This window comes from Aulonocara sp. 'chitande type north' Nkhata Bay, linkage group LG7 (genome assembly GCF_057382095.1).
Source record: "Aulonocara sp. 'chitande type north' Nkhata Bay isolate Kocher_YH1m ecotype deep benthic linkage group LG7, A_spYH_male_GT1.1, whole genome shotgun sequence".
NCBI lineage: Eukaryota > Metazoa > Chordata > Actinopteri > Cichliformes > Cichlidae > Aulonocara > Aulonocara sp. 'chitande type north' Nkhata Bay.
This window is the reverse complement of record NC_141350.1, coordinates 12,538,741-12,562,521: the sequence shown is the minus strand read 5'-3', so window position 1 is coordinate 12,562,521 and position 23,781 is coordinate 12,538,741. Positions and strand designations below refer to the sequence as shown.

At 39.8% G+C, this 23,781-nt stretch overlaps 1 protein-coding gene across 3 annotated transcripts in view; it reads left to right on the top strand.

Moving 5' to 3' along the window:
- Positions 1-23,781, top strand: part of frmd5a (FERM domain containing 5a) — a 73,411-nt gene that overhangs the window by 40,622 nt on the left and 9,008 nt on the right. The window contains exons 3-14 of one of the 3 annotated variants that reach the window (XM_086298628.1): positions 7,603-7,707; positions 10,578-10,620; positions 11,424-11,502; positions 14,156-14,253; positions 14,880-15,003; positions 15,899-15,986; positions 16,141-16,229; positions 16,904-16,967; positions 17,089-17,171; positions 17,815-17,889; positions 19,883-19,951; positions 20,130-20,236. In XM_086298628.1, coding sequence (XP_086154754.1) covers positions 7,603-7,707; positions 10,578-10,620; positions 11,424-11,502; positions 14,156-14,253; positions 14,880-15,003; positions 15,899-15,986; positions 16,141-16,229; positions 16,904-16,967; positions 17,089-17,171; positions 17,815-17,889; positions 19,883-19,951; positions 20,130-20,236 — 1,024 coding nt within the window. Of the gene's footprint in view, positions 1-7,602; positions 7,708-10,577; positions 10,621-11,423; positions 11,503-14,155; positions 14,254-14,879; positions 15,004-15,898; positions 15,987-16,140; positions 16,230-16,903; positions 16,968-17,079; positions 17,172-17,814; positions 17,890-19,882; positions 19,952-20,129; positions 20,237-23,781 lie in introns of all 3 variants that reach the window. The other 2 variants (XM_086298627.1, XM_086298629.1) reach the window with 2 other exon arrangements.

Sequence of the window (23,781 nt, the reverse complement as noted above, 5' to 3'; positions counted from 1 at the left end):
ATGTATGAGCAATACATGAATGTATGTGAGCAGCCAACCAAACCAGCCTGTGGTGTTCTGCCAGGAGCATTTTCACGCTACATGCATTTGCATTTGACACCCTAATGGCTATCTAAGGCTTCCCTATTGTTCACAAGTCTCAAACTTTGTCTATAATTACATTTTTCCCACTTCTCCAATCCAAGAAAATCTCTGTTAGTGAGTTTCTACATGGAATAGCCTTCATTAAGTGTAATTTGATTGACAGCTTTGATGATTTTATTCTTCATTATGTTGATTTCTTGACTTAAAAAAATAAATGCACGCTTAAATTTATAATAAACACTCCTGATGGTCTAATGCAAATTTTGATTTTCGCAGAGCATTTGTTACATTAATAATTTAGTTTTTGTGAAATTTTAAAATTTGTGCATTTAAATATCATGTAATATTTTTACATATAAAAGAAGGCATTATAGATATTGTACATCAAGCTGCCTTATATTTAGCAAACCCAGTAAGTCCAGTATTAATGCATTGTAATAGATGTTTTTGTACCAAAGTGCACCTCATAGTGGGAATATTTCATAGAAAATGTTTTTGTGGCCAGGTCAACACTTTTGGTTAATGATGGAATACTTAAAAATCTGGCTGTGTGTTAGTGTTAGTGGTAACTCACCAATGATTAACTAGAAGAAAATTTCACAAATAAATAAACACCTGATTTACTGCTGCTGTGGCTAATAAATTACCCTGTTGAGCTTGTCGTTTGCAGTTTTTCTTACTTGACTTCATTATAATTTTACTTACACTGTGATTCCTTTTTTCCTTTTATAAATACTTAATATCCCAAAGCTTTACAGTGGTTCCTTTTATCACAAATTGGATGATGTAACTTAAGAAATACAGTCTCCCAGGCTGTTGTTGTTGACCTAAATAGTAAGCAGAATGCCAGATAGGTTGCATTTTGCAGACGTATAAAGCACTTCATCTTTTCTTTTCTTTTGTGTGAAAGTGCAGCAGTGTAAGTCAGAACATTAGGAGGAGAACAGCTTCATCCAGGGTCACCTATTCAGGGTCAATTGTGAATAATTTGGGTGCAGTCTTCAGCATTGTGCTAAATACAACATTCTCTCTTATGAGATCCGCTTTCAAATGCGAACTCAACTGTCACCCATTCAGCTGCTGAGAGAGCTTTAAAAGCAATTGTCCGTATCTCTCTATCCGTAGCTCCCTTTTGCTTTGCTTATTCTCCTGATTCCTCCCATTTCTGGGGCAAATCCTTGCACATTCCCATCATGTTTTGATGGCCCACTTTTCTGCTAGTGAGACTTTACTGCAAACTGTTTCCTGGGTTTTGTACAAAGACTCATTACTGTAATGCTGTGTTGCATTATATTAGTGTGTGTTGCTAAACTGCTTCAAAGCTAATGCAGACCCGCTAGTAAGAAAAGAATCTGTATGTTTACTTGCTGTATGTCAACAGAGCAAGTTTTTAGAGATGTTCTTTAAACACTCGTTCATCTCAAAGAGTCTTTTTAGTTTTTTGACCTCAGCTGTCAGTGAATTTTCACTTTTTCTAGGCTTGTAATTAGTCTTTTGTATGATTTTTACAATAGAGCACTGATTTCTTGATATTGTATATTAAATTATTGCTGGGGAAGAAGTCTGATTGTTTCAATTCACACTGGTTGTATTTTTAATCACTTACTCATAGGAAGAACTATGAACAAATCTCCACATGTTCCCAAATTTTGGGACCTAATCTATTCCCATTATCACTCAATGTCACACACTGGCTTTGTGAGGTCCAAATTGAACTCTTGCCATTTCTTTTTTTGCACTCAGTAGATTTATAGAGAACGAGCACTTTTCCTGTCCTATTCAGCTTCAAACTACTAATTAATAACTCTTTTGAATGTTAAAGCTTTATTTCTAAAATCATCCTTGGATACTTCTCTTTATTTTCTGCAACTGAAGTTTAAAACAGTGTAAAATAATCAGAAATGACCTACACCCAACAAATAATCTGCTGCTCCTTGAAGCAAAGACCTGCTAGAAGCAGACTTGATTTCAAACGTGCTGTAAGGATTTGCTTCTTACTAACTGTTAGCGGTTGTGGGTTGCCCTTTGTGCACTCCTTTCCCAGCTGAAGCGGCGGGGTCATGACTTGAACTACAGCAGGAGTCTGAATCTGTCTGAAACATTAACCAGTGCAATACCTCAATCTGCTGGGACGAAAGAAAGCAATCTGCCTATGAAACCAAAGAAATCACCTCACGCCAAAAAGTATCTTTAAGGTTACACTTCTCAAATATACACACACACACACACACACACACACACACACACACACACACACACACACACACACACACACACACACTAAATGGCTTTTTTTGTGTTTCCACTCCTCTCACTATAAAGTGATATAATCTTTTATTGATGGTCAGTGCTTATCTGGTGACATGGAGACCGTTTTAATGATTAATCTGAAGAGGAAGTGCTCATTGTACACAGGGAGATCTTTAGGATCTTGGAGAACCACTGTGCTGTTTTCAGTTAAAGACGTGAGAAAGATTGTATTAATTAGAACAGACCATCAGATTGGTTAGAAAGCCTGCGAGAGATCAGGACACAGTCAAAGAGAGGTAACTTTTATCCATTCACTTTCCTAACTGCTTTTAAAATTTAGGAGCCTATCCCACCTCTCATCAGGCAATAAGCAGAGTACCCTCGACAGGTTATCGGTCTACCAGAGAGCTAACAAAGCTCAAATTCTCACATTCACACCAGTGGCCAGTTTAGAATCACAGATTAACCTGACATGCATCCAGACTAGTACCAACCTTGAAATTTTAAAGTTGTTTAACAGCGTTCATTTTGAAAGTTGTCCAAAAGCTAGAATATTAAAAATGCCTGACAAAGGCCTTAAAAATTCATTAAGTAAGCAACCAGAGCGAGCAGCTCCCTAAACCACGTCTTATTATCGATAAATTCAGCATTTTCAAAAGAAGACTGAGGCTGTTAAGCTAAAGCTGAGCTCTACTTTTTGCCTCACCCTCAAGAAACAGCATCTTTATGCAAATTCACCGAGTAAGGCTGAAGCAATGAATTGTGAATTTTTAAAATATTTTTAAATATATGTATCACACATTTGGCCACATGCGATTTTTCCTACTAAACAAATTTTCAAAATATGACGTGTTCTTACTCCTCTGATTATTTCTAGATTTTTTTTTGTTTTGTTTTCAGAGTTTCAAACTGGGCGGCACGACACGATCAGGCGTCAGAGATCTCAGGGTCACACCTGCTTCCCTGGCTGTGTTGAAACTCTTTCTGCCACAGGTTTATATCAATAAAACCTTTTGTAAGTCTGCTGTGGCTCTTGTAATGCTATATTAAAATTGCAGTCAAAGCGAGGAAGTGGTTCATTAGAATTAATTAGAAATTTCAGGACATTCTTTCTCTCTTGCAATCACCTCTATCTTGTAATTAGAGCGAGTGGTGGGAGGATAATGCAGCTGTGCTGTGTAGAGGGCACCAGGGAGCAAGAGAGATGCATGAGATTGCTGCTGAATACTAAACAAACTTGCTCTTTCCATGTAACAAAAGAACAGATGTCCTGTCTGACTCTTCTGTTAAAGAAGCTTTTTTTAATGTGTTTGGGTTCTTGCTGTCTGTGGTTTCCTTGAGCTTGGCTCTAGGATCCAGTAATAAAACCAAGATTTGGAATGGTGCCTAAACGCTTTAGTCATTTAGATCATTGTTGCTTAACTTGTGTGTCTGTTTAAGGACTGAAACTCTGAATTTTGAACTCTTGGGAAACCGTGTTTATCCCTAACCCCAAACGCATTTTTGGTGGCATGGATTGGCTCCAGGGCCACTGCAAATCAATATAAAGTTATTCTAAGTGATCAGAGGTCACAGCCACAGTGGTCACTGATTGGGTCAACATATAGGGGAGATTGTGGCGCCATTAAAACGTCAAATGAGTAAATATATTTTGGGAGAATGGTATTAATCCCTCCAGGAGAGATCCAGACTCTTGGAGAATCAGTTTCACAGCACACTTAAAAATTTCTTCCTAAGGCATGTTATTATTGGTTTTTCCATTAATTTGTCAGCCAATGTGTGATAGTGTCCAGGCAGACTGAGGGGTTCCTGCTGTTCCATTTTTCAAACAGGCACGTCAGATCGGTTAGTGATAATACAACAAAGTAATAATCTTGAAGTGACAGTGGCGAGCACCCGTGCAACCCCCCAGTCTCGCTGCATAAAGGTCAGCTACCCTCAGTCGCAGAACTCCAGTGGGCATTTGGCACACAGTCATGGTGGGTAAGCGACAAGCTCGGCATTGACAAGCCTTTTCCTAATGAAGTGCCTGTTATCTGCAGCCGGAGTAATGACATGCAGGGGTGTGCTGCCAGGAACGCTTCTACTTGCCTTCACGGGGCAAAGGAGGAGGAGGAATAAGACAGACGGCTGACTGTGGGTGCTCAACCTTCACCTCAGCTGACCCCCTCATTAGTCACTGTGAGCACTGAGACTTGAATACTAGGAAGACTTCAGTCAATTAGATTCAGGCACAGACACGAGCTGGGTGTTTTGTTTTTTTTAGATTTGATTGCTTTCTTTTAGAGGCTGCCCCCCCCCAAAAAAAACAAACAAACAAACAAATCCATCAAACTAGTTATAAACTAGTTCATAATGAATTCAAATCTGTAATTGCGACTAACAATCTAAAGTTGAAACACCAGAAACGCAGCGGAATTAGAATTAATTTGCCTTGATATTTCCAGCCCCGATGGATATGAAAATACCAATATTTACCGTCCTAGTAGGCCCGTTTGGCTTTGAAACAGCACTCGGGGAAAATATCTGGCCTTTTTGCTTCTAAAAGCTTTCATCAACACACAACTGTGTTGTAGTTCCACTGAATGGCAGTAAATATTAGCAATAAGATACTAAAAGCTTGCAGACGAACATTGTGATCTACCAGTGGGCTTCTTTTATCTGACCTACATTTGTTGTAAAAATAAATAAATAAATAGTGGAAATGTAAGATTTGCTAGGGAACAGCTTTTTTTTTTCTCTGCAGAAGAAGAGCTTTTCACCAGCTTGTCTCTCATTTTTTTCTTATTATTTTGGGTTTTGTGAACAGTGTCCATAGGATTTATTAGCTGAAAAGCATTACGCTCTGCACGTAGACACTGTACAATATGATGTGTAATTTGTAATGCAACTAAAGCAGTGAAGTTATGGTCTAAAGCAGCGGTCCCCAACCTTTTTTGCGCCACGGACCGGTTTATGCCCGACAATAGTTTCACGGACCGGCCTTTAAGGTGTCGCGGATAAATACAACAAAATAAAACTAGTACCGGTACCGAAAAAAAGAAGATTTATTCATAACACACGTGAAAAGACCCAGGAAAACAGAGTTAACGATAAAAACGATAACAAAATAACTGAAAACCATATTTCACACCTGAGCCTCAACTCTTGCGGCCCGGTACCAAACGACTCACGGACCGGTACTGGTCCGAGGCCCGTGGGTTGGGGACCGCTGGTCTAAAGAACCAAAATAAGATGAAGATAAGAAATGTCAAGCTGAGTTTTGTGTGTCACAAGAGTTGCTCTCTTTTTTCTCTTTTTTGCTCTCTAAGTTCCACAGTTTCACCGATTCCTTTATTTATGGTAAATGGTCTGTATTTGTATAGCGCTTTACTTGGTCCTAAGGACCCCAAAGCGCTTTACACTATACACAATCATCCACCCATTCACACACACATTCACACACTGGTGATGGCAAGCTACAGTGTAGCCACAGCCACCCTGGGGCGCACTGACAGAGGCGACCACCACCAGTAGACAACAGGTGAAGTGTCTTGCCCAAGGACACAACGACCGAGACTGTCGGAGCCGGGGCTCGAACCGGCAACCTTCCGATTACAAGACGAACACCCAACTCTTGAGCCACGATCGCTGTGTTTACAGCATGTTTTAAAGATTCTGTGCTGGAATATGTTTTATACTGCTGGAACTACAGCTACAAGAACACAGAACACACACCAAGAATACCCGTTCAATCAATGAAATTTTGCTTTGATCTGCAGACAACCTAAAGCTACTTCCACATCTGCTTTATGAGGCTGTGGTACAGCAGAGTTTAAATGTATCCAATTTAAAAGTTAAGAACTCTAGTGTGCAACCATCACCTTAGCATTAAGCAGCAGCACCGTGTGCGCACTGAGCAGTAAAATAATTCACTGAAACGTTAATTTCCAGGATTATTATATGTTCTTTAGATTTTTTTTTTTTTTTTAATTTAGATTTTATCATCGTCATCTGGTAAGCTCTTTGATTGGAGTAGGCGGAGCTCAAAGGGGTCATACATCAAAGAGTGATATGATGTGTAAAATGCCCATTTATATATGAGTGCGCACAGAGCCTGAAGGAGAGAGAAATTAAATAACCACCATCATTATACCCGTTATCTCCAACTAGAGGTTTAGGTGTAGTGGAATCGCTAAGTCAAAGAAAGCCTGACTTGGTTTGTTTTATACCTTTCTGGACTTGAGGTTTAGGCTTGCAAAAGTTCCACATTAAGTCAACCCTGTGATCTTGTACCTGGCCTCATGTTTCCCAGTCAGGGTGGTAGTTGTTGAGCAGTGACAGCACTGGAGTAGCCTTAGGATTAATGGTGCTGTCTTCCCGATATTGATTAATCACCAACCTTTTAACCTCGTCACATTTACTAGGCGTATGCTCTGATGTAACGCGTTAATACCACAGAAGCCGAGACACTGAAGTGTCGTAGACAGCTCAGTTTCACATGCTTAATTAAAACTTTTTAAATGTACTTGACCTCCTGCCATTTAAGGATTTTGAATCTGCTTAAAATTTCAGCTCTGCTATTTGAGGTTATTTGAGTTTAGCTGCTCAGTTCTTCTGTATTTCCCACGAAATATGCCATGATATTGTACCGTATGTCACCCACGCACTCAATTATTACCCTGCCTGGCCTTCTGTAGCGATGCACACAGTTGTAATAATCACTTTTAATGTATTGGCAAATTAAATCTGCAGGTGTCTGCAGTTGTGTAAAACACTTCCAGTGCTAAACAATTATACTGAGAAACTCTCAGTTTGTTCTTTTGCTTCTTTCCAAACAGCGTGTTCAGAAAGAAAGTCCCCCAATCATCATATTTATTCACTGTTCACTCCACATTTTCCCCCTGGTCTTCAGCGTCCCACCTGTAGTGGCTCTATGCCCCACCAGTGGGCCCTGCTGCACAGTTTGAGAACCATTGCTCTGAGGGAAGCTTCATTGTGAGACTCAGAAATATAAGCAAACCCGAGAAAGACCTCATTACTTTTAATCCTTTCTCTTTTTAAGCTGTGTGATGGGGTTTATTCCAGACACTTCAGATGGCTCTGGCTTCGTATTAATATTAGATGAATCCAAGATATATCTGCTGGAGTGAGCAAAGCATTCTTCTAGCAGGAAATATTTCTCATTTTAAAGGCTTAGCTTTTCTTGGCTGAATTTTTTTGGGGCCATGTGCTCGAATATGTGATTTGCTGCTTTTGAATTTCAGTTTTTCTGCTCTTCTATTGCAGCGGGATGCAAAGGGACAATATCTGTTTGACCTCATCTGCCATAACCTCAACTTACTGGAAAAAGACTATTTTGGCATCAGATATGTGGATCCAGACAAGCAGCGGGTAAGTGTTTACATCTGTGAGTGTGGCAAGAGGTTTTTTGTGTTTATACTAATGTGCATTTCATTTATGGTTTTCTTAGTGAGGTACTTTTCACAAAATTAAAATCTAGTCTGAGAGAAAGAAATGCTCATCCTTGAAATACACAATATCATTAAGGTGAAAGGCATCTGTTTCTTCCTGGAGGTCAGATGAGATTATCTTTAATTAGTCTCATGTCTTTGCACGAGCTTTGAGTCTTGATAGAAAGTTCAGCTAATGCCTAATGGGCCCATTGTTTTACTAGAGAGGGAAATAGAGAACCAGTTAAAGTTGAGATGTTAAAAATTATTTAATTTACTGGAATCATAAACCTCAAATATTTAAAACGTTTTCTATAAATGGTAGTATGTTTGTGTGACATGAAACTCGCCTCATCTGAGTCACACGTTAGTCTGTTGCTAAGAAAGCTGTATTGATGTTGAAAACTTTTGCATTCCTACTTTTTGTGCACATAAAAAAAATGATCAGGGGACAATAAGGGGATTGGAAGATGATCTGACCTTAATAGTGCCAGTGAAATGGTATTAACATCCATCCGTACTTCTTATATGTTATGACATATACATTAACGTGTTTGCGTTAGTTATTGTTAAATTGAAATTGTTCATAAGAAAGGAAATTTTCAGCTCCTCAGACAATTCCTCCTTTGGTATTTTAGATAATTTTCAATTTTATTCAATCTTATTTATATAGCCTCAGGGGAATATATATTGTAATTTGACAGAAAACCCCAACACTCAGACAACTGTGCAAGAACTTAATGATAGTGAGCGACAGTGGGACGGAAAAACACTCTTTTAACAGGAAGTAGCTTTAGGTTCAGAGAGAGAGCATCTGCAGCAAGTGATCGGAGATGAGAGAAGGGAAACAGGAGACAAAACAGTCTGTGGAAGAGATCCAGAGATTAAGAATTACTAATCATTAAATGCAAAGTGGCTTATAAACTCAAAGTGGGTGAAAAGAGGTAAATGGAGAAGAAACGCTCAGTGCATCATGGGAAGCCCCCAGCAATCAAGGCCTATTGCAGCATAACTAAGGGAGGATTCAGGGCCACCTGATCCTGCTCTAACCATATGCTTTATTGAAAAGGTCAGTGTGGCAGGGTGTGGTTTGTGGCTCAGCTGCAGGGGAGGGGTCGAGCAGTGGGTTTAGGGTGTGGTGTCAGGGGAGGCCGGCTCGCACACCTGACCTCATCACCTAATCAAGTCTACCCTGTTAAGGATGTTGCTGGGACTGGAGGGGTGAGCGGTGTGTGCTACAGAAATGGGGCAGCTGGAAAGACGGAACTTTAAAAACTGGAAAATAAAAGACGCTGAAAAACTGCAACACTGTGGTCGTCGAGTCCTTCATTGTCACAGAACGTTTTAAGCCTAATCTTAAAAGTAGAGAGGCAGTTCCTACTTCTGGTGAAAGAGTATATAGTCTTTGAGTTGAAACTAGAGTGCTAAGTTTTTAAACTGCCTTGTTTTATCTCTGGCTTCCAAACTTTTAAAAGCAGAAGCTGTTGAATGTGAACTAAGAGTGACTTTTTTGCACACATTACTGTGTTGCATTGTGTCAAAACGACGTGCATGCCTGCAGTTTAAAATTTGAATGTTTTTGATTTAGAGCGAGATTGTGGTCCAGAGTGAAAAGTTGTGTTCTTCGGTGTCTCTTACTCACGCCACCTTTCAGACTGAAGGCCGTCCCAACAGGCGCTTCTGCTGTGAGGCATATAGTTGCACTGCTGGATTCATGAAGTATTAACATGTTCACAGATCGTGTTGTAGCTCTTCAGACAAGAACCAATTTCTGCTGATGCTGCATTTCCTATGCTGTCACTCAGGGCTATTTTGGTGGTTGTTGCTGTGGGTGGGTTGGGTTGGCGAGAAGACAACACCGGAGAAAGATGGAGAGAGAATACGATTCCAGTGAAATGCAGGATCTGAATCTCGCTCTAGAAACACACAAGTGTAGCCACCAGAGCCCGGTATTAGTATTATTGTCATGTGTGTATTTTATTAAATTTTATAATGTAACGTGATAATAATAATAATAATAATAATAATAATAATAATAATAATAATAATAATAAAAGATCATCAATGTGGCATATTATTTAAAAAATGCAAATAAACAAAACAAAATTAAAGTCTGATTTTTTGGGTAGATAAAATATTACCAAAGCTGCTGAAAAATGTTATTATGATTATTAGTATTTAAATGAAGTATTAAAATGAGATATATTTCTATTGTTGAAACCACATTATGGATCAATTTTAATTATAATAAAATAAAACTGTGTCATTTGTGTTGCTTTTCAAAAATTCTCTTTTACAGGTATAATTTATTTTTTCATCTTTTGAGTACAAGAGTGTAGCTTTAAAATGTTTCTGGCTATTCCTGCCTGCTCAGCCACATTTTCATGCACAAACTGTAAACTTTGTTTAAACTGCTTAACTTGCGGTCATTAATTTATTATGTCAGATGACTGAATAAACTAATTGAAGTATTATTCTATGGAGTAAATCAGAGTTATATATATCTTTGAATGCTTTAATAAAGAATAAACATTTAATATTAAAGGGAATGGGAAACATTATCTATTACTTTTCCATAATTATTTTATTTACCTGAAGTATTTGATGATGTCATTAAAGAAACCTCTGGAAATTCTTTAGGTTCAATGCAGCATTCGCTTATTGCACTGATCAATCTGTACCGCTCTGACACTATACATGGTGTTAGCAGGTTTTCCCACGTAAAACTGTCAGCAGTAACAGCTGATGTGTGGATTACTCTCAGGGGATGTTTGTGACATTTGTATCTGTCTGTTTTTCTGTCAAATGCAGCATTGGTTGGAGTTCACAAAGTCAATTGCAAAGCAAATGAAATGTAAGTACTTCAGTTACTTTTTGTGTCTTTATAATTAAAGAAGCTATTAAGCAAGAAAGCTATTAAGCTATTAAGAAATTAAGTTGGGAAATCTTTTAAAATCGCATACATTATGTAGCAATATGATGTACATTTGATGTAGCAACAGAAAAAGCTAGTTGCTTAGTTTATTAAATTTAAGTAATTTAATGCAATGAAAAAAGATCAATAGTTATTTGTCAGTCTGATCGGGGGAATGTAAACAGTTTGTTCAAGTCTGAAGAACTGTGCTTTACATTTTAGTCATTTGGTCTGATGTATCAGTTGTATTTCTATTGTTATGTTTCTAATAGTTAAATCTTTGCTGCTTCCTTGTTCAGGTTACTCTATACAATGTTTTTATTATCTCAGTAAGACTTTCATCTGGATAAAAAAAAAAGAGATTATTATAGATTATAATTGTTATAATCTAAGTTTCCTCGTGGAAACCGTTAAAAGGAGGACTTTCTAACAGTATTTTTTGTACAATATTGCATGTAGATCTGAATATTTCTCCCAAAAAGTCTTCTGCCTTGTATAGTTGAAGAGGTTATATTTTTATTGTACCTGGCCTCATTAAATTGATTAAATTGTTGGTTGATTTTTTTATTTTTAGCAGAGTTACAGAGTGTATGCATCGATCAAGAGACACAAAGACCTATAAATTAATTTGACCAAAGACATTTCTAAAAGCACTTGTCAGATTTCACGTTTCTGCTGATTGTTGGCAATTATTGAAGTTATCCTCGCACATGTCTCAAATATTTCCTGTTTGTTTCCTCCAGCTCAGCCTCCGTTCACCATGTGTCTGAGAGTTAAGTTCTACCCTCCTGATCCTGCTTCTCTCAAGGAGGAAATCACTAGGTATGACCCACTGTGGTGGCTTTCACTTCAGATGAGTTGATAAAGGCTGTTTGTGTTTTCTTGTTTTTCTAAAGCTAAAGTTTGCTAAAGAGGGAAAGAAGAGAGATGGCAGCTGTGCTGGGGCGTTGTTTTGTTTCTTCGGATTAGATTTGTGCTGTGAAACTTCTAGACTGAGCAAACATGCCTCTTTCTGAAACATTATTCATGTGCCTTCATAATTAAAATGCTTGAGCACTTTACCGTCTAAAACGTTATGATGAATATTACACAGAACACCATTACAGAGGAATGTAACAGCCTTCTCTGGCAGTGCTGAAAGTTAATGGTTGGAAGATTAAAAGCAACATCATGCAAGATTTTTGTGCAAACGCACACATTCTCCATGTAATAATCCTCTTCAAATGTAGTCCTGTCTTAATAACGTATCACTTTAAATTGGTGAAAGTAACACTTTCACTCGGACCGAACAGCTGTGAGTTCACACGGCGTCAGTTTGCACTTGTATTCATTACTGACAGGAGAGAGGTCCGCTCCGTCTCTCTCTCTGCTGTGTAATAAGATGCATTCATGTTTTCTATTGTACCTAAAGAATAGATGAGTAGATGAGATGGGGGCAAAGGTTTCTAATTGAAAGTGGAAATGAATTAGAGAGAAAGGAGTGAGTTCATGGTTATTATTATAGTGCAGTGGGCAGAGCATGGTGCAGACCACAGACAAGACAAATAATCAGTTGCATGCTCATTCACTGCGTACGCCCACTCATTGAAATTGGACTGTTTGGACACTATGTTAATACCAAATTAAATTCAAGGCAAAATAGGCAGCTTTTTGATAAGAGATAAAAATACACTCACCTGCCACTTCATTAGGTATACCCTTTCAACTGCTTGTTAAGGAGCTATTTCAATAACTCAGTGTATTTCAGCAGTTAAGACGACCCGCTGAAGTTCAAACTAAGCGTCAGAATTGGGAAAAAATGTGATTTAAGTGACTTTGAGGATCGACTATCTTGTTTTAGCTCATTCCGATTGATCGTCTCATTTAGTGTTTGACATTATGTTGACATTAGCTTGTCATTTTTCAGATGCTCATTGTTTTTAGAGTTTTCAGCTTTAAGTGACTAACGCTGCCTTACACACAGTGAAACTGGACTAGATTGCTTTGAGCTTGACCAGCCCGGTCTGATTAGTCTGGATTTCTGCTGTAACATCCAGATCAGAACTTGGTGTAAACAACATGAAAGGATGGATCCATACTGCCTTGCATCACCGGTTCAAGCTTTTGGTTGTGGTGTAATGGTGTAAGAGGACACTTTGGGACATTATGGGCCCCTTAGTGCCAACTGAGCGTTGTGTAAATGTCACACCTTACACAAGTATTGTTGATGACCATGGCCATCCCTTTATGAGCCCGTCAGTATGGACCTCTGTGTGAGGAATGTTTTCAGCACTTTGTTGAATCTATACCACAGTGGACCTTATGAAGTGTCCAGTGAGTGTTATTTGTAGTTACAGGTTATCTTTATTGCAGCATGGTGTTGATTTTCACCACCTACAATAAAACAAAAAAACAACAGCAAAAAGAGCAAAAATGGGAGTACCAGATTAACAACATGGTCGGTTGAATTTATTTTGTAATAACAGACTGGTTTGACATCAGCCTACAGTTTTATTTGCCTCCTGTTTCCTTTTTGGTTTGTTTATTGATGGCAGATGTGAGTCCTTGTGGCTATTCCATGTATAAGCTAATGCAGTGGCGTTTCAATGTCCATTATGCAGAACTGTTCTTTTAGCACAGTTTGGTATGGTTATGGTTATAGCATCTCTCTTCACCTGTCTGCACTTCTACTTTGATTCTAACTTACTAAATATAGGCAATATTTTTTATCCCAGTAACATCCTTGACATCCTTCTTTCAGCCCTTTATAATCACGAGTGAAAATCTGCTATTATGTATAAAAGAATTAGTTGGCTATGCTCATTAGTGCTCATATCAGTGTGCAGATGTTTTGAAGTGTAATCAAAAGATCAGCAGCCATCAGCACCAAATAGCTGGGGATGTTGTTGTGCGTGCAGTTTACTCATCATATTTTTAAAAGGGTCTGTGAATCTGCTGCCATGTGAATAACATGGGATGTCTCCATTTAAAAAAAAAAAAAAAAAAACATTGTGGAAATGTTCTAGACACTAAAAAGAAAGCAGGTCTTGGGTTTTTTTTTTAGTGTTTTTTCACCTCTAACTATAACAACAGTAATGATAATGGTAGTAATAATAATATTCATCTCTACTATTATTCATCATCATCTTTGCTGCAAATCATTAAGGTTCGCGATTCAGGAGCTGATTGGTTCGATGAGCCTGAAACTAGGCAGGAGATTTTAAGAAAAGCACAGCGGCATCAGTAGCAGCTTCTCCCTCGGGGTCTTTCTGCCATTATTTCACCCAAAACAAAACCCTCATTTCAACTAAATCAAAAAGAAATATTCAAACCACCCATGGGGAACACGAACACAACATGTAGCCTTTGCTCGGGTTTGCCATGCCTGCTTGCTTCATCGTTTACCTGCTAATGTTCACTGAGAAAATCAGCTGTATTTATGACCAGTTTTCTTATAATCAGTGAGAGCAGCTGACGTGGTTTTTGTCCTTTGTAGATATCTTGTCTTCCTGCAACTCAAGAGAGACCTCTATCACGGTCGGCTCCTGTGCAAAACCTCGGATGCGGCTATGCTGGCTGCCTACATCCTTCAAGGTAATGAAAAGTGACAGATGGAAATTACTTGTACCACTCTCTGCTTCTCACTGTGTTCTCAACCTCTGTTTTACTGTGCCTCATAGAGCACCGTCCTGATAAACACCACCAGCCAAGCAAAATAGATTTTCTGAGGATTTTTTCACAAGAACGAAAAATACTCCTCAGAGAGTTCCCTAACGTGATGCAATGAACTTTTCGCTCTATGTGATTTAGCAAACTACTCAGAAACAATGAAAGCTTGTTCTGTACCGTATGATAATTACGTCAGTTGCGAGGTAATGAACAAGAAAATCGCACTCTGTTATAAAGTCTTTGAAGCTGTTATCTGGCATCTTGTCATCTTTGAACCACACACACAGTCTCAGCTGGCTTCACAGGGAGGCAGGTCCTCCTGAGGAGGATGGCCTGATGAATTAAACATAGGCTGCCTGGTCAGCTCCTCTTTGCAGAGAGGAATCAACGTCAGGGTCATCTAAGGGAGAACAAAACGGCAAGAACCACAAACAAATCTGGCCATGTTTAGCCCGACTCCCCTGGCATTTAAATCTAACGTCTATCTGATATGAATGTCTGTGGACATGTTTAAAATGTAAATCTTTTTTATTTTGTTATTCCCCCTCCAGCTGAGATCGGTGATTACGACTCTGGGAAGCATCCTGAAGGTTATAGCTCCAAGTTCCAGTTCTTTCCTAAACATTCTGAGAAGTTGGAGCGAAGGATTGCGGACATACACAAGACGGAGCTGATGTAAGAGCCAAAATATATGACCTGCAATCGCTCAGCCAAAAGAAACACTAGACTTGCTTTGACATTTATGTAATTGACTGGCTTGATGAGGTATCAATGGTTTGCGCTGGGCTGGATAGACAGATTATCATCTGTTATTTGAGCAGATAGCGGAGAAAAGCACTTAGACTGTAGCTTGCCCTTTATTTGAACAATTATTAGCGACGGGTCCTAGCCACAGCATTAACCTGATAAGTAGCAGTGAAAGTGATCTGATGGAGCGGGTTCATGAAGAGGCACAGGAAAAAACACTTTGGAGACAGCTGCTGAGCTGATTAAGCATTTCATTCATTCATCTGCATCATTTTTAAAAATGAATGAATGAGCCACCGTGTTATCTTGCATTATTTTGAGGTTGTTTAATAGTTAAAGGTGTCTGGAACAAATAGGGGGCAAGTAAAACAAAAATAAAAAAATAAAAATCAGTTTAAAGAAATAATCTGAGTCACAGTAGAGATAGAATTGCAAAAGCCTACTTTAGATGCTGTGGGAGGACAAACCATATGAGACACTGCTGCCCACTAGTGGTGTGTCTTTTACTTAATACCATGTAAGCACAGAGCTGCCCTGAATACTTAGGTTAATGTGACAGCCAGAAAGAAGCTGACATCAATAATAAGTGTTTCTTTTTGTTTTTTGTCATCCTATAGTTTATTTGCTTCAATTGATCTTGTGTTCATATTTGATCTGTTTGGGCGCTTATTCATCTTTACCTCTTTTAGTCTCACTAAACGAGTAGATCTCATTATTGGAAATGTATTTGTTCGTTCCTCTCTTCCAAGCCTTTTCACATTTAGACATCTCGATATTTAGTTTTTAATGTTTGTGGTGGACTGACACAGAAAATCTCTCTTAGTGGACAGAAACCTGAAATATCAGAGCGAAATTTCCTACAGAAAGCTCAGATGCTGGAGACGTATGGTGTTGATCCACATCCATGCAAGGTTGGGTGGCATTTTTTTAAAATTACTATTTTGCTCTCTTTAGACATGTTGTAAATGCTTTTCTGTCCATTTTGAATGGTTAAATATTCCTTTGGGATCCTCTTCGGTTTTATCTCATTAAGTTTTTATTTTGAAATTGTTTTGTGTGCTTCAGGATGTATCTGGGAACCCTGCTTTTCTCGCCTTCACGCCGTTCGGTTTTGTGGTGCTTCAGGGAAACAAGAGAGTTCATTTTCTCAAATGGTGAGCCAAATGTGAAACATTTTCTCATGTGAGCCAATCGCAGCGCACTCCTCGAGTACTCAACTCACAGCAGATCTGTGAGAAGACAAGCATTTTTACTGCGGGCCTTTAGTTAATCTTATTTGACATACATGCTTTTTATGCAGAGTAATCTACATGAAACAGCGCGTGCACAGCAGCTGGATGTACAGTCACAGTCAACAGAGCGACTCCATCTGCCTCTACCTGTGACACGTGCCGGGGGCTCGCATGAACACAGATGGCTAATTACAGCAGCTAAACTGCAAACTAGATCAAGAAAAGATACTAGGAGCTTGTACTTGCAGCTGATTTGAGCTTAATTTAATTCAGGAAAATGCCTCATTGGTTAAATGAAAGTCTACACAGCATGGTGCATTTCTGTTAAACTTTTACCTGCATGCTTTTAAGTCAAGAGGTTACCGTCATGATTATGCAGCCAGACTTATTATGTAATATGTTTGCAGCATTTAGGCTAATGGCTTTGTTTGCTTGCCATCAGCAGCACTCAGATTTCCCTTGCTCTCCATTCCCTGTCTGCAGGGAATATTAACACTTTTTTATTTTGGCATCCAAAACATATCTGTGACTGTTTATGCGAACTATAATGAATATTTAAAGAGGCTGTGGCTTTGTGTGCATTGTCTTTCGGACAGGAACGAGGTGACCAAACTCAAGTTTGAAGGCAAGACTTTTCACATATATGCAAATCAGAAGGAGGTGAGAGCATGAATTGTTGGAAAAAGCATGTTTTGATGACAGTGTGTCTGTAGAAAGTTTCCATCAGAATTTGTTATATTGTCCTGCACGCCCACTTATTTTCAACGTGCAGGACAAAAAGATCATCTTGACATACTTTGCACCCACACCGGAGGCATGCAAGCACCTTTGGAAGTGTGGAGTGGAGAATCAAGCTTTCTATAAGTAAGTCATTTAATTGTTCTTTTCAACCTTTCATCATGATGTAGTTGCTCTGACAGGCAGGGTAGGATTATGGTACCTCAGTATCCTCAGAGCACTTCCCTTCCTGGTTGTTTTTCAGCGAGAAAATGAGGTGTGAGCTGCTGCTGACCTGTAGTGAACGACTGTGCACTGGCACGAGACCACAAGCACTTTCGTGCTCCTTCTGAGATATGGATCCCCTGACTTAGCCATGAGTAACTGTGCGAGTCTCCTCTGTTCTCTGCAGCCCAGGAATCATGGTTAACAGAAAAAAAACCCCCAAAAGCTCAGTGTGTGAGCTCAGAGGCTCCCAGCGTGACCCTTTCAATGACTCCCTGAAGTGGCAGACTGTTAATCTCTTATCAGCCTTCCATTTATTAAAATCTTACTGTTCTTGGAAGTCTGTGGGAGCAAAAGAGGACACACGATAGAAGCAAAAATGTTCTGAGATTCAGAAAACAAAAGATCACAGGCATTCGGGGTTTAACTGTGTGTTCGTATTAGGGTCATATTCTCCCTAGAATATATGGGATATTGTCATTGCTTTCCTTCTTGCTGTCTTTGATTGAATGCTTTACTTTTACTTTTTTGTTTTGTTTTTCTCTTCTTTTCCTTTTTCCATCAGGCTTGAGAAGTCAAGTCAGGTTCGCACTGTGTCCAGCAGCAACCTATTCTTCAAGGGCAGCCGTTTCCGCTACAGGTAGAGTACACGACAAGGCAATATGACTGATGACAGGGAGGGGAGGACACTGCAGAAAACCCCCAGCTGGAGTGGAGAGAAGTGTTCCCAGAAGACTTGGCCCTCCTGGCCTTCTGTGCTTTAAAGTCAGGGTACCTTTGCCTGGAGGAAAGGACTGACACCTACCAAGACAGAGGACACAGAGGGGGAAATGAAGGGGACTGATGTCATGACACGCTTTTTTCTTTGGATCTGTTTTAAATCTATATTACGACATAAAAATTACGGAATATTTAGATACTTGCCAGCCACTTTATTAGGTACACTGTGCTAGTAGCGGGTTTGATTCCCTTTTGCTTCTGTTTTAAATCTTCATGGCAGATTCAATAAGGTGCTGGAAACATTGGAAATAAGGTTTAAATGATACTTAATAAGTACCACGGGGCTTAAAATGAATATCCCCCACAACATTACACCACTGTCGCCGTTGGTACGCAGCAGGATGAATCAATATTTTCATGTTGTCTACACCAAATTTTGAATCTACCTGCTAAATGTCTCATGAGACATTGAGACTGATCAGACCAGGCAATGTTTTTCCAGTCGTCTGTTCTGAGCCTGCCTCGGTTTCCTGTTATTAGCTGACAGGAGTGGCCTGTGTGGTTTTTCTGCTGCTGTACCCATCTGCTTCAACATTGTGATGTGCATTCAGAGATGCTCTTTTTTTATACTTTGCTTGTAACGAGTGGTTATCTGAGCTACTGTTGCCTTGCTATTGGCTCGAAGCAGTCTGGCCACTGTCCTCTGACATCAACGGGACTTTTTTTCACTGGAGAACTGATGCTCACTGGGTATTTTCTCTCTTTTAATCCATTCTCTGTAAACCCTAGAGATGGTTGCGTGGGAAAATCCCAGTAGATCAGCCCGTCTAGCACCGACAGCATTCAAAGTCACTTAAATCCCCTTTCTTTCCCATTCCTATGCTCAGTCTTGACCATGCCTACATGCAGTGAATTTAGATATTTGCGTTTGAACAGTTGAACAGGTGTACCTAATTAAGTGGCCAAAGAGTCTAGTTTATTACTCCTGTCTACATTAATCTAATTATAATTCTTGTATTTTTGTTTATACTGGTTTTCAGATATCGATTTTAAGATTTCTGACTCTTTAGTTTGTAATGAAAAATTACATTTAAAATTTGTCTCTTTTTGCAAACATTGTTCTGTTTAAATCTTCTTTTGAAAAGTTATTAGTAAAGCTCCTTACACCAGCGATAAGGAAGCATTTTGGCCATAGTAGAAAATCTTAAACTCTAAGAAAATAAACTTAAACCTGTCTGCATAAATACAGCTGAAGGAATGTGACAAAGCAGTCATAGAGAACTTCTGGGTCTGCAAAAGAAAGCCAATGAGGAAGTGCCTTTAAAATGGCATTTCAATTTTTTTCTCATGACCAGAAAGCATGACACTCCTCTAGTTGCAAAAAAAACAACAAAAAGTATTGAGTTTACAGAAAAGCCTGCTTCTTAATTTATGACCTTTTTATAAAAATTTTCATAATGCATTTATTGTCTTAATCACCAGTTTTAAGTCTTGGTTAATACAACATCATGTTCATTTTGTAAATTATAATCCCATTTAGAAAACAAAGGAGTGTGTATGCTTAAAAGCATGGCTACTTTTAGATTGACCTCAGTTTCTCAGTGACAAGATGGCGAAAACACTCGAGTCAGTTAAATGTGGAGTTCACTTTTAAAGGGCAAACCATGATCATTGTTTTTATATTTTTTGCCAAGAAGTCTGTGTGTGCATTTGTCTTACTGGGTGTAATTCAGTTACAAACTGCTGAATTCACCAGGACAAAATCAATCATGATGCTCATCTACTATACTCATCCACTGCAGTTATAGCTTTCATAGCATTGGGTGAGACCGTGGTGGGTGAATGGTTTTGTGCGTGTGAGCGTGCGTGTATGTGGAACTCATCCTGAGCATCGTCTCTGTGCTTTATAACAGTGGGCGAGTGGCAAAAGAGGTGATGGAGCAGAGTGCCAAAATCAAACGCGAACCTCCAGAAATACACAGGTAGAGTTATGAACTCAGGAGAGGTCAGAATGTTTGATCACAATTTTCTTTAATTTCCTCCATTTTCTTAGGAACCAAGCTACTGTAGATGTCTTTATATCAGCAGCGCCTACTGGCCACAGTACCTTCACTCACAGCTCAGATGTTTACGCATTCCTGTCTGTGTTTGTCTCTGCAGGGCTGGCCTCGTGCCTAGCAGAAGTTGTCCATCCATCACCCACGGGCCGCGGCTCAGCAGCGTACCGCGCACGCGTCGGAGGGCTGTGCACATATCTATCATGGAGGGTAAGAACTGAGTTCCTCACTATTACCGTACCAAGTGCCAGGGGCTGTTCACTTGAATAACTGACACGCAAAATTTGAAATCGTCAATATGAAGATCTAATCTCGATCTTATGGGTGAGATCCTCCTCTTCTTGAGAAATTTAAAAAAAAAAAAAAATGCTTGTACACACAAGCACATGATGTAACTAGAGCTGTTTGGAGCAGTCCATGCTGGTGGGACGTGCTGCAGGTGTGTGCGTCCGTCAGCGTGCCTCACTTCAGTGCAGCATTTTGGAGATGTGTGTATGTTTGACCGCATGTTGTGCCAACACTGTGGCAACTAAAGTCACTTATTCAGCCCACCTGCAGGCCTGCTGGCCCTGAACAGGTGGCTTGAGTGTTTCTGTTATCTGAGATGGACACAGCAGGTGTACACCCCTTTTGTGGGTTAGGGTTAGACCTGGTCTGCCTGCCTGGCTTTTAAGTACATACCACCACTCAGTGGACTCAGAGGTCAGAAGCAGGTGTACCGTCTTAGAGGGTCTTTTGCTGTGGGTTGAAGAAAGCTCCCCGCACCCCTCCTCACCCACCCACCAGTGTGTGTGCTGACTGGGTGACTTGCAGCGGTATTAATACGCCAGCTGAAAATAACCTGGGTCTTTTACTCCATTTATGTCACTGGGTTGGGTGGGGCCAAACCAGGCCAGGCCAATGCTAGTGATTGTAGTACTGGTGTAGGAACCCACTCTTTCACCTCCGCAACTAAAGCAGAACCCTTCGGCCTAACACAAACACACCCTGTGGCCTGGACTCTGGAAAGGGACCATAAGGACAGGATAAGCACGCGCACGCTGCAGCCATGGTGAAGTGTCTGATCCGCATCACCACACGGGTGAATGTCCACCTGCGTATGATCAATCATTGCTACCGGGATGTGAAAGTTCGCGTGCTGAGCCTGGGGCCTCGACTGCTGGGGAAGGCCCTGGGCGTCCTGCCCCTCTACCCTGCCCTGACTGGGCTGCAGGGGTCTGACAAGATTACCCCTCTTTCTGGCGCTTCGCTACCTTCCGTTCAGCCCAGCAATCCTCCAGGTAAACTCACCACAGAACCAGCCAGGAGTGTGCTTTACATGGACTGGCCGGTTCTCTATTCTAAATTAGTCTCTGCCTCCTGAGCGAGGTGAAAGTGATACAAGTCCTGTGGTCTTCTGCGCTTCCAGCTTATTGGACAGGCAAATTTAAGTCGCTGTTGTCATATTTCAAGAGTACAGCACGATAATGTGGTGTGTGTGGTTTCTGTAAAAGTTTTATTATGCTAGAGTGTTCAAAATTTAGAGCTCTAAATATGGCAGATACAAATGGCAAACACATTTTCTACTCACTGGCTCGCTGCTGTAAGCAGAACACAGGATAAGCTGAGGCAGATCTACTCTGAGTAAAGATAGCCGCTGACATTCACACAGCCTTTATGCTGCTTTCTTTTCACTTGACTTAAGTTTCATGTCCGCAGAGGCTTAGGTGCCGGGCATAATCTGCCCTACTTTCTTACAGTTTTTAAAAGGTCCTTTTCGTGTTGTGCTTCCTCATCAAAAGCTGATTTTTAATCCCTTCTCTTTATAGTAAAGGTGTAATGTTGCTGCTTTGACACTGTGGGGAATGTGATTACGTCAGCAAAGATCTCAGCAGCTCGTCTTCACTGACATCTATACTGTGCCTCTCTTGTACTGTACTATGACCAGTTCAGCTGCAGTACTGTATATCTGGCTCGTCTTTGAACCTCTGTTCAATAGTTGCTTGTAGCACTATGGGATGATAGTGTTTTTAGTCAAGTAGCAGCTCTGCTACTGCTAATAAAATGATTTCACAAAAAAAGAAAAATATCACTAGAATAACAGAAAAACTTACACAGATAAGAACCAAATTTCAAAATCAGAGTTGAACCTCAATGTGAGTAGAATTGAAATGAAATCAAAATAAGAATAGAAAAAACTCAACTGTGGGAAATGTGTAGCAGATTAGTGATTTTGACCCAGAAATGGTGGGTTGAAAGAAAATAGTAAACACACAGTAGGACTAGGAGTCGATCATTAGTAGAAAACCATAGTCGATCAGTATAACACGAAGTCAGTTAAACTTCGGGGATATCAGTCTGTCCAGTTAGGAAACAAAAACCATTTTAAATTCTGCTTTGGTGCAAATAAAAGAGACAGCAGGTGCAGTGGGGAGGCAACAACCAGGTGCCACTAAAGAAGGTCTGGACCTCATGCCACCCTCATAGAGTCTGATTCTGGTCTGGAAACATGCATGAGGAGCCTGCTTTGAGTTCATTTTGTATTGCTCTGCCAGTGGTCCTCCTGGGCCTTGTCACCGAAATGAGAAGATACCACTCCTGCTGTTGGGTTGATACCCTTCACTCTCCAACCCTCTTTGTGTAAGAGCCCGTGTGGGTTGTTTGCTTTGTTGTTTAAAGATATACATACATTACATTTGGATTGGATTCAAAATGAGTATGTTAGTAATGTTGGTAATATTGGAATTTCAAAGAGCAAAACAAACAAACTTTATTAGTGCTCATTTGTGTTAATGCACACTGGGTGGAGAGGAGGATCCATATGATATGTTGGCCATGGTTATTTCTATAGTTTGTGTAGACAGACTTTGAAAACACATCTCCCCCTGGGACAATACAGACACTCTAAAATGATTCACATTAACTGCTTGACTGTGGAGAAAGCGTGATCAAATTTCAGCTCTCAAAGTGGAGCCTGTGTGTCTGCATGTCGTAACAGACCTCTGCTGGTCAAACAGAAACCTTTCAACAGTACCAGAACTACAGTAAAGGGTGTGTGTGAGTGCCTCATTAGATGGAAAGTATAACTGACCGCTTACTTTAATAGTAACAAGAGCAAGAAGAAGAACAACAACAAGAACAAGTGAAGAAAAAGTAATTAAAACATTTAAGAAGAGTTAAAAGTTAACATATTAGGTGTAGGAATACTCACAGCACAATGAGGTTAACGGTGAGGAATAAAGAAAATTATAATTCAAAAAACAGTTAAATTAAAACAAATGTGAGGAAGAAGTTAGATGTGAAAACTATGGATGATCTATTCCAGGGATAACATGTGGAGAAAGAAAAAACAGGAGAGGGCCGAGGACAGATCCCTGAGGAACTCCACAGGTCATTTTCATTAAGGATGACTGTGATTTGCCAATGTCAACACTAAAAGAGTTATCCTATAAATAAGAATAAAACCACCTTAAAACTGACTGTACCAGAGATGCCAACCTAATGTTGGAGACCATTCAGTAAAATGCAGTGAGTCACATTGTCAAATGTAGCACTCAGATCTAATAAAATACTTTGTATCAATAGGTAACTTCACATCTGAGCAGACAAGCATCACATGTGGAGTTCCCCAAGGTTCCATCTTGGGACCCCCCTCTGTTTAACATTTACATGCTCCCACTGGCACAGATTATAAAGAACAACAAAATAAACTATCATAGCTATGCAGATGACACACAAATATATATCACAATGTCACCAGGAGACCGAGGCCCTGT